At 46.8% G+C, this 10414-nt stretch overlaps 1 protein-coding gene across 3 annotated transcripts; it reads left to right on the forward strand.

Annotated features, from left to right (window-relative positions):
* Positions 1-4268: 4268 nt before the first annotated feature.
* sdhaf1 (succinate dehydrogenase complex assembly factor 1) lies at positions 4269-9291 on the forward strand. 3 transcript variants are annotated; one of them, XM_072270108.1, is made up of 2 exons: positions 4269-4367; positions 8397-9291. In XM_072270108.1, exon 2 carries the CDS (start codon positions 8427-8429, stop codon positions 8694-8696), a length of 270 nt encoding a protein of 89 aa, XP_072126209.1. In that variant the 5' UTR covers positions 4269-4367; positions 8397-8426; the 3' UTR covers positions 8697-9291. The 3 variants fall into 3 exon arrangements, with proteins under 3 accessions (XP_072126209.1, XP_072126208.1, XP_072126210.1); XM_072270107.1 differs by lacking the exon at positions 4269-4367 and adding an exon at positions 4416-4546; XM_072270109.1 differs by lacking the exon at positions 4269-4367 and adding an exon at positions 4417-4513.
* The last annotated feature ends 1123 nt before the right edge of the window (positions 9292-10414 follow it).

The raw sequence follows: 10414 nt of genomic DNA on the forward strand, positions 1-10414 counted from the left end.
TTCCAAAGATAGTGGTTTATACAGCTGCAAAATGGGTAATAAATCTGAGCCAATGATTCTAGTGCATCCAAATGGTTCTTATCATGTACAGTAATATAGTTCTTTCTCTGAGGTGGAGAATAACCATAGCAACAGTATGATGGGATGTAGATATAGTAGTAACATTAGTATTTACTGGGTAGAGAATCAGTCTTTATTAACCCTCTTGTGTCTCTGTGCAGGCCTTTCTGCTTTAATTGTTTTTTTTTTGTTGATTCAAAAATCTATCTTCATCATCTTCTCTAGCTACCTCTGCCAGAGGGAGAACAGGGGAAATATCATCCCAATCTTTACTCTGTGCTCCTTTTTTCAAAAAAAAAAAAAAAAAAAAAAATAATCAGTTTCATTACAATTATTTATCATTCTTGTTAAATAGAGTACAAGTTCAAGTTTAATTGTCATTTAACCACACAGGGAGTACTAGCCAAATGAAACAGCATTTCTCTGGGGCCATGGTACCAACAGTCACACACAGCACATATAATTATGATATGAGAAAAACATAATTACATTAAATATATATTTAAAAATATATAATATCTACATGGCTTGTAGATTGATGATGCATAGATGTTGTCCTGCAGCCATGTTTCTGCAAGAACAAGCCACAGCAGTTCCTCATTTCATGCATGTGCAGCCACAGTGGAACACAACCCAGCTTGTCTTCCACTGAGTGAACACTGGAGTTAGGGTTAGGCAGGGGCCAGCTTCCAGCCCAGCCTAGAATCCAGCAGTACATAGTTGGCTCCAACATCTTCGGTGACTGCAGCAGGAGATCCCAAGGCATAAGGGCCTTGTCCATGCAACAACCAAGGCAACATAGCTCCCCCACTATCAGTCTTGTAAATGAATTGGACTTGCAGTAGTCTACATCACCAAAGTCCAACAGGGTATTATAATCACAAGAAAAACATCCAAGCCAATCAGTTCCACCATTTGTTGGATTGCACTCTGATTGGGTGGCTGCAGCAGACTGCAACACTGTATGTAACAAGTCCAGCTCCATTGCTATTCAGCAATTTGCTAGTGAGGTGGACTTGCCATACTTGATGATCTTAATATCCAGCATGTCTTGTGTTCATAAAAAATATGTGGGGGGATCAAACAATTACACCTTAGTTTGGACCCATAGACCTGCATCCAAGCTCACCACTTTTTTTGTGGAATGGACTAAACTGCTTAATCTTTTAAACTAAGCCGAATCCTCATCCCAGGAATCAATCTGATGAAGCTCCCAAATTGCAAATTTATGTAAATTCAAGTTTAATTCAATCATACCTGAATACAGCCAAATGAAATAGCGTTACTCCAGGGCCAAGGTGCAAAATACAGTACCAACAGCCAATCACAGCACAAGGCACATGTAATATAGCAGTAAAATACAGACACACAAAAAGATACGAGTCCATGGATGTGGCAGCAGTCTACAGTCGAACACAATACAGCTTGTCTTCTCTCAAGCGAAAACGGGGGGGCGGGGGGGGGCAACACTGACTCCAGCATGTATACCACATACAGTGCCTCCGGCACTCCCGACTCTGACACCTCCCTGTGGGTAGCTTAAAATGTGACTGCAGTTTGATGCCTAGTATTAGCTATGGCCGAGACCATGCAGCTCCACTGCCATTCGCCAATAAATCAATGAATTGGATTTGCAACATTCCACACCACCAATGTTCAAGAAAAGCTGGACTGCACACCTCCCTTACGCACTGACGCCTCTGCGTCGTCGTGGCTATCCCTCGAGGTCGAGGATGATGGTCTTCGTTCTGAAGAAGTGGCCCACGGAGCGAAGATGCCTGTACGTGTATTTGTTTAACGTGTACTTGACGTTCCACCGTTGAGGTTTTGGTTGGATTGTTCTTTGTCAGGGTCCTCACCCTACCAGGAGCATAGCTCCAGACGGCATTGCTGTCAGGATCATAGGACCACACAAGCTTCTCCACCACGACAAGGTGACAATCCACGGAGAAGTGCACGCAGCATCACGGTCCGCATCAAGTTCAGCTTCTTCAGTTTCTCCATCAACGAGCAACGCACTGATGGGGTAGATCTGCAATACTTTTAAGTTCTTAATATCCAACAGGGTCTTGCTATCGTAAAAAAAATGCTTGAAAAAGACAATAATACCTTTGGTTGACCCCATGAAAGCCGCTACGCCCGAGCACGCCACCATCTTAACAGAAGGTTTCATCAGGTTGCGATCGGTTCATCTCTATTCTTGAACTAAAAGACAACCTGCCGTTTACCTTCCAATCAATGCCGCACATCACCCACAGTACATTTTCCTAACGAAATAATGTTTATTTGACATAGGTGGCTGTGTATATTTATAAACCATTTCTTCTACAGGCTGAGGGCGCTGTATTCCGTAGTTGTCTCGGCACGCTGAGCTGCCGTGATGGAGGGTCTCCCAGAATGCCTACCCTTTATTCCTCTCCATAAATGCTGTCTGACCAGCTGGGAGGGCCGCTTGGTGGTCCGAGAGTGCTGTCGGGGCGCACAGATTTCGAAGCATCGGAAATGATGCACTTGGAGGACTGGGAGTGGTCAGAGGGCTCGGAGTAGGTAGCTGCTTTTGGAGAACAGGGAGTGTTCTCGCGGCGCGTTGAGTTCTAAGGACTGGGAGTGAATAGACGCTGCGCTCGGAGGACCGGGCGTGGCTGGAGGGCGCTGCATTCGGAGGACTGGGAGTGGTTGGAGGGCGCTGCTCTCGGAGGACTGGAGTGGTTGGAGGGCGCTGCTGTTGGAGGACCGGAGTGGTTGGAGGGTACAGCGCTTGGAGGACTGGGAGTGGTTGGAGGGCGCTGCTCTCGGAGGACTGGAGTGGTTGGAGGGCGCTGCTGTTGGAGGACCGGAGTGGTTGGAGGGCGCTGCTCTCGGAGGACCGGGAGTGGTTGGAGGGCGCTGCTGTTGGAGGACCGGAGTGGTTGGAGGGCGCTGCTCTCGGAGGACCGGGAGTGGTTGGAGGGCGCTGCTCTCGGAGGACCGGGAGTGGTTGGAGGGTACAGCGCTTGGAGGACTGGGAGTGGTTGGAGGGCGCTGCTGTTGGAGGACCGGAGTGGTTGGAGGGCGCTGCTCTCGGAGGACCGGGAGTGGTTGGAGGGCGCTGCTCTCGGAGGACTGGAGTGGTTGGAGGGCGCTGCTGTTGGAGGACCGGAGTGGTTGGAGGGCGCTGCTCTCGGAGGACCGGGAGTGGTTGGAGGGCGCTGCTCTCGGAGGACTGGAGTGGTTGGAGGGCGCTGCATTCGGAGGACCGGAGTGGTTGGCGGGTACAGCGCTTGGAGGACTGGGAGTGGTTGGAGGGCGCTGCTGTTGGAGGACCGGTGTGGTTGGAGGGCGCTGCTCTCGGAGGACCGGGAGTGGTTGGAGGGCGCTGCTCTCGGAGGACTGGAGTGGTTGGAGGGCGCTGCTGTTGGAGGACCGGAGTGGTTGGAGGGCGCTGCTCTCGGAGGACCGGGAGTGGTTGGAGGGCGCTGCTCTCGGAGGACTGGAGTGGTTGGAGGGCGCTGCTCTCGGAGGACTGGAGTGGTTGGAGGGCGCTGCTGTTGGAGGACCGGGAGTGGTTGGAGGGTACAGCGCTTGGAGGACTGGGAGTGGTTGGAGGGCGCTGCTGTTGGAGGACCGGAGTGGTTGGAGGGCGCTGCTCTCGGAGGACCGGAGTGGTTGGAGGGCGCTGCTCTCGGAGGACTGGAGTGGTTGGAGGGCGCTGCTGTTGGAGGACCGGGAGTGGTTGGCGGGTGCAGCGCTCGGAGGACTGGGAGTGGTTGGAGGGCGCTGCTCTCGGAGGACCGGAAGTGGTTGGAGGGTGCTGCTCTCGGAGGACTGGAGTGGTTGGAGGGCGCTGCTGTTGGAGGACCGGAGTGGTTGGAGGGCGCTGCTCTCGGAGGACCGGGAGTGGTTGGAGGGCGCTGCTCTCGGAGGACTGGAGTGGTTGGAGGGCGCTGCTGTTGGAGGACCGGAGTGGTTGGAGGGCGCTGCTCTCGGAGGACCGGAGTGGTTGGAGGGCGCTGCTCTCGGAGGACTGGAGTGGTTGGAGGGCGCTGCTGTTGGAGGACCGGAGTGGTTGGAGGGCGCTGCTCTCGGAGGACCGGAGTGGTTGGAGGGCGCTGCTCTCGGAGGACTGGAGTGGTTGGAGGGCGCTGCTGTTGGAGGACCGGAGTGGTTGGAGGGCGCTGCTCTCGGAGGACCGGAGTGGTTGGAGGGCGCTGCTCTCGGAGGACTGGAGTGGTTGGAGGGCGCTGCTGTTGGAGGACCGGAGTGGTTGGCGGGTACAGCGCTTGGAGGACTGGGGGAGCCGGCGTTGACGCGGCGCTGATAGAAGGCCGGTGAGTGTTGGAGGGTGTTTGCGCAGTTAATTTACGTAATTACTGGAAGTATACGTCGTTGCGGTTCGTTTTCTCTTTGTTGGCCGATAGCTGGAGCACGAACAGCTGCTGAGGGGAGAGAGGAAGGCCGGGCAGCCGGGTTCAAAGTAAATTTATCATCAAATCATGTATATGCTACCGTGAGTTTCATTTATTTGCAGACATTTAAAAGAAAAATACAAAAGTAACTTTATAAATGAAGACTGACAACAACCAATGTGTAAAAGAAGTCAAATGAAAATATCACTGAGGACGTGAGTTGTTGAGACTGCAGGTTGTAGAATCAGGTCAGAGTTCTTAGTGAAATTATCCACGCTGGTTCAAGAACCTGATGCTTGAAGTGTAATAATTTCCTGAAGCTGGTGGTGTGGGTCCTGAGTTCCTGCCCGATGGCAGTGGCAGAAAGAGAGTATATAGTGGATAGTGGGAGCCTTCGATGATGGATGCTGCTCTCTTGTGTTAGTGGCCCATGTAAATGTGCGCAATGGTGGGGAGGGTTTTTACCTGTGATGGACTGGGCTGATTTTACCTCTTTTGATCACAGAACAGAACAGGACTTGACTTCGATATAGGATGTAGTGCTGACTTTTTAACGTACTGCAAGTTCACTTTAAATCTTCCCTTCCTCATAACCCTCCATTTTTCTTTCATCCATGTGTTTCTTAAATATCTCTAATGCCTCTACCACTGTCCCCTGACAGTATGTTCCATGCACCCAGCATTCTCTGTGTAGAATACCCACCTCTGACATCCCACCTATACCTTCCACCAATTATTAAAATTATGACCCACTTATACTAGCCCCTTGAGAAAAGGCACTGACTGTCCAACTTGATAAGATGATAATGCATCTTATCTTATTCACCTCCTTCACTCCAAAGAGAAAGCCCATGCTGTCCTTATAAAACATGTCTCTAATCCAGGCACTATCCTGGTAAATCTCCTCTGCACTTTCTACATCCCATACTGAGGCAACCAGAACTGCAGACAATAGATAAGTGTGCTCTAACCAGAGTTTGATAGATTTGCAGCATTGCCTCGTGGCTGTTGAATTTAATCCTCTGACTGATGAAGGCCAACACATTATATGACTTTTAACCACCCTATCAACTTGCATGGCAACTTTGTGGACTCTGGTTGTAGACCCCAAGATAGCTCTGTACCTCCATATTGCTAAAAATCCTGCCGTTGACCCTGTAATCTGCCTTCCTGTTTGACTTTCCAAAATGAATCACTTCACACTTTTCAAGATTGAACTCTATCTGCAATTTCTTAGCCCAGCTCTGCATCCTGTCAATGTCCTATTGTAACCTTCAACAACCTTTTGCACTATCTACACCACCACCATCTGCAAATATACCAGCCCACTCCTCCACTCCGCCATCCAAGTCATTACTAAAACTCTCAAAGAACACAGCTCCTAGAATAGATCCCTGCGAAACACAACTGGTCAGGGACCTACACTCCCATTTACAACCACTCTACTTTCTGTGGGCAAGCCAGTTCTGAATCCACACAGCCAATTTTCCCTGGATCCCATGCATCCTAACTTTCTGGGTGTGCTTACCTTGGGGAACCGTTGTCATCTGCCTTACTAAAATTTATATACACCATATGGACTGCAGCACCTTCATCAATGTGTTTTGTCACTTCCTGGCCATTGGTGTTGCAGCCACTGCAATGGAACGCAGTGCAACCAGATAGGGTACTCTCACAACTATGTGTTGCTTTGGATTTCCAGCATCTACACATTTCCTCATGTTTAGGATACTCTCCACAGTGTATCTATAGGAGTTTGTCAAAGTTTTTGGTGACATGCCAAATCTATGCAAACCTCTAAGAAAGTAGAGGAGCTGTTGTACCTCCTTTATGATGGCCCTTAGACTCAGTGGCCACTTTATTAGATACACCTGCTTATTGGTACAACTAATCAGCCAATCGTGTGGCAGCAACTCAATGCCAAAAAGCCTGCAGATATGGTCAAGAGATTCAGCATTTATTCAACCATCAGAATGGGGAGGAAATGTGATCTAAGTGACTTTGACCACGGAATGGTCAAAGGTGCCAGACAGAGAGGTTTGAGTATCTCAGAAACTGACCATCTCCTGGGATGTTTACAGAGATTGGTGTGGTAAAACATCCAGAGGCATACAATTCTTCATTGACCGCTCCTCTTTATGGAACCTCTTTAAACTTGTGTTATCTTCTTTATCATTGACGTCTCCTATCACCGTAGTACTTCACTTCTTTCCTCTCCTTACTCCTTTTCCTCCACCAAACAACTTAATTGGCAGCTCTCATTTAAGCTCACCAACCTGAAACATTTATTCTTTTCCCCTCTCTTTATGGACCTGACCAGCTGCTTACTCAGTGTTTTCATTTCAGAGGATCTGTCATTTCCATTATGAAGAAAGCACAGCAGCGCCTGTATTTCCTTAGAAGTTTGCAAAGATTCAGCATGAGATCTAAAACTTTGATAAACTTCAATAGATGTGTGGTGGAGGGTATATTGTCCAGTTGTGTCATGGCGTGGTATGGAAACACCAAAGCCTTTGAATGGCAAATCCTACAAGAAGGAGTGGATACGACACAGCCCAGTCTGTCACGGGTAGAGCTCTCAGTTCTGGGGTACTAAATTCAGGGCGAACTTGAAGTGACAGCTCAATGAATACCATGAGCACATTTACATAGAGCGCTGTCACAGGAAAGCAGCATCCTACCACCCAGGCCGCGCTCTCTTCTTGTTGCTGCCATCACGAAGAAGGTACAGGAGATTCAGGACCCACACCAGCAGGTTCAGGAGCAGTTATTACCCCTCAGCCATCAGGCTCTTGAACCAGAGGGGACAACCACTCACCCCATCACTGAACTGATCCCACAGCCTGTGAGCTCACTTTCAAGGACGCTTCATGTCATGTTCTCAATATTACTTGCTAATTATTATTTATGTTTGTATTTGCATAGTTTGTTGTCTTTTGCACACTGGTTGTTTGTCTGTTCTGTTGAGTGTGGCCTTTCATTGATTCTATTGTGTTCTTTACTGAGTATGCACAAGAAAATGAATCTCGGGGTTGTATATGGTGAGGTATGTGTGGTTGGTTGGTAAATGTCTGTCTCAAAGGATAATGGGTGATGATGATCATCACAAGCCTAGGCGGAAGGTATGGAGATCCTGAGATGCCCAGTCATCAAGATCCCCCTCTCGGCCTCAGCAGTGCAGTCCAAAGGAAAGCTTATGGAGTGATACATTTGGCACCGGCTTGGCTACAGGAGCTGCCGGAAGAATGTTCAGTGACGTCCAGCCACCGTAGGGGCTCCACTGCAGATTTGCTGTCTGGGTTTACTCCTGTATCCTTCATCTCTCCCGAGGCTGCCCACAAGGCAGTGGAGCCAGGGATCTGATTTACGAGCACCAGGGTGTGTCCACATGCCAATGGGCCTGCGTGCTACGTGCAGGGTCCAGATATCCTCCCCGTCCTCGGTAGTTCAGCCTGAGTCCAAAAGGAGTGCAGTTTCCGTGTGTCACCAGCGAGGAGGCACTACATGAGGCTTGCTGTTGGAGAGGCTATGTACTGGCAGGGAGAGACTTACACACTCAGCTCTCCTTTTCGCAAAACTGCTGGCCAGTGGTGGAAGCTGAAAATGAGAGCAACAAGCACTACCACACAACAATCATTTTGACACCGACATATGTATTTTGATAATAAATTTACTTTATATCCAGCATTTTCTGTGTTAATTCTTGTTAATGGTCAGCCATTAAAAAGAATGAAGTATTCTGATGATGATTTCATTGACCCAATTTATTTTTTTCCATCTGAACTCTAATTATTTGGAATTAAATCAATGTGATTTGAGTATATTAATTTGGCATTTGGATCCACTTTGTTGAACAAGAATAATTTTTAAAACTGTAATTGGTGAACATTTTATTTTGATTGTAAATGACTGACAGAAGGCTTCATAACCTAATTTCTGTGTTTCTCATAGATCCAGATTAACCCAGACTGATTTGACATCATGGTTAGACACAGCAAATTACAGAAACAGGTGTTAAAACTTTACAAACAATTCCTCCGAGCTGCTAAAGATAAACCTGGCTCTTTGCCTCTGATTCAGGATGAATTTCATAAGAACTCCCAAATATCCAGAATGGATGTGATGCACATCGAGTACCTGCTGAGGAGAGGACAGAGACAGCTGGAACTTTTAAGGGAGTCAAATACCAAACAAGTTGCGGCTTTTATTAGATTCAATCCATCAAACAACCACGTGGCGCAAAAGAGTTGACATCTTAGTCTTAAAGACTGACTGAAGTTGGTTAATACTATCTTTATGAAGTACGCCTGCAGTGATTGTAACTTGGTTAAGAGTTAAGCTGCAAGATATGCACTTAATTCAAGAGCCAGATGTTATGGTCTTTGGTATATATACTTTTATATACCATCTTTCATGACCACACCCCACCCTATGAAGCAATTTTGACTGTAATTATGACTGTACTGTAGTAAACTGTAGGTGCATATTTTAAAATAAGTTGAAACAAATACACCTACAGTCTACTACAGTGCAACTATCATTGCAGTTAAATGGATGGGGTGTGGTCATGAAAGCTGGTTATAAACAGGTACTCAAATGTATTCCGTCTGCACTATCAGACCTAATGCAGGATCTTGACCTGAAATGTCGACTATCCCTGTGCTTCTTCAAATGCTACTTGACCCACTGGATTCTTCAGTTTGAACTGTTGTGTTTTTGTAGTTTAAATGTAAATCTTAGACTTTCATTCACAAAACCATGAGTAGTGAAGATTTTACACGACATTATTTCCTTCAGTAAGAAATTTCTTCAAAATAAAGGTTATTCTTGGAAGAGATTTCAGAGACTTCCATATGATCTGTCCTCATTTTAAGATGTGTGGTTAAAATCTGGTTTTGGTTCTTAACCTTAATGTTCTGCACTGAATCATGAAGTTTGCTGTTTTACAGCAGTATGCAAACAGGACAGGTGTTGACAGGTAAAGCAGAACAAGACAGGTAACCAAAATGAATGGAACAGTGGTGAGGAGAAGCTGAGCAGGATTGGCCAATGTTCTTAAGCATACGTCGTAAAATGTGTTGTTTTGTGGTAGTGGTATATTGCAAAATATAATAAAAACTATAAGTTACAATAAAAAGCATTTTAAAAAATTAAATAAGTAGTGCAAAAAGAGAGGAAAAATAGTGAGGTAGTGTCCATGGATTGATTATTCATTCGGAGATCTGATGGTGGAGAGGAAGAAGCTGTTCCTAAAATGTTGAGCGTATGCCTTCGGACTTCTGTACCTCTTCCTTGATGGTAGCAATGAGAAGAAGGCAAGCCCTGGGTGATGGGGGTTTTTAATGATGGATGCTGCCTTCTTGAGGCATCTCGTTTTGAAGGTGTCCAGGATATCTTACCAACAGAGCCACACCACTGTCTATGCTTTCCTACCTGTTCTTCGGATACAAAATATGTCCTTTGATGTTAAGCTCCCAGCTATGACCTTTCAGCTACAACTCAGTGATGCCCACAACTTCATACGGACCAATCTAATTGTGCCAGGAGTTCATCCATATTATTTCAAATACTATGTCCAGTCCTGCATTCTTCGCCTTTTTGAATTTTGTGTCTGTGGTACAATTTAACTATTTTCTCTGTCTGTATTTGTATCCAATCATTGGCTTGTCCTTCCTTACATTCATGTTACACCCATCACCTACTTGTAAACCTGCTGGCTCATCCTCAGCTCTATCACACTGGTTCCCATCCCCCTGCCATATTAGTTTAAACCACCCCCAACAGCTCTAGCAAACCTGCCTGCAAGGATATTGATCCTCCTCTGATTCAAGTGCAGCCCATCCCTTTTGTACGGGTCACACTGACCCAGAAGATGTCCCAATTTCCAGAAATCTAAATCCCTGCCCCCTGTTCCAATGTCTGCAAAGGCCTTGCTTGTGATAGATCAATGCAGTTTACAATGATGTGAT

The sequence above is a fragment of the Mobula birostris genome, chromosome 10 (assembly GCF_030028105.1).
Source record: "Mobula birostris isolate sMobBir1 chromosome 10, sMobBir1.hap1, whole genome shotgun sequence".
NCBI lineage: Eukaryota > Metazoa > Chordata > Chondrichthyes > Myliobatiformes > Myliobatidae > Mobula > Mobula birostris.

Bases quoted from the DNA above. Each gene is read 5' to 3' on its own strand.
- sdhaf1 (XM_072270108.1), top strand. From the start codon at position 8,427: ATGGTTAGACACAGCAAATTACAGAAACAGGTGTTAAAACTTTACAAA.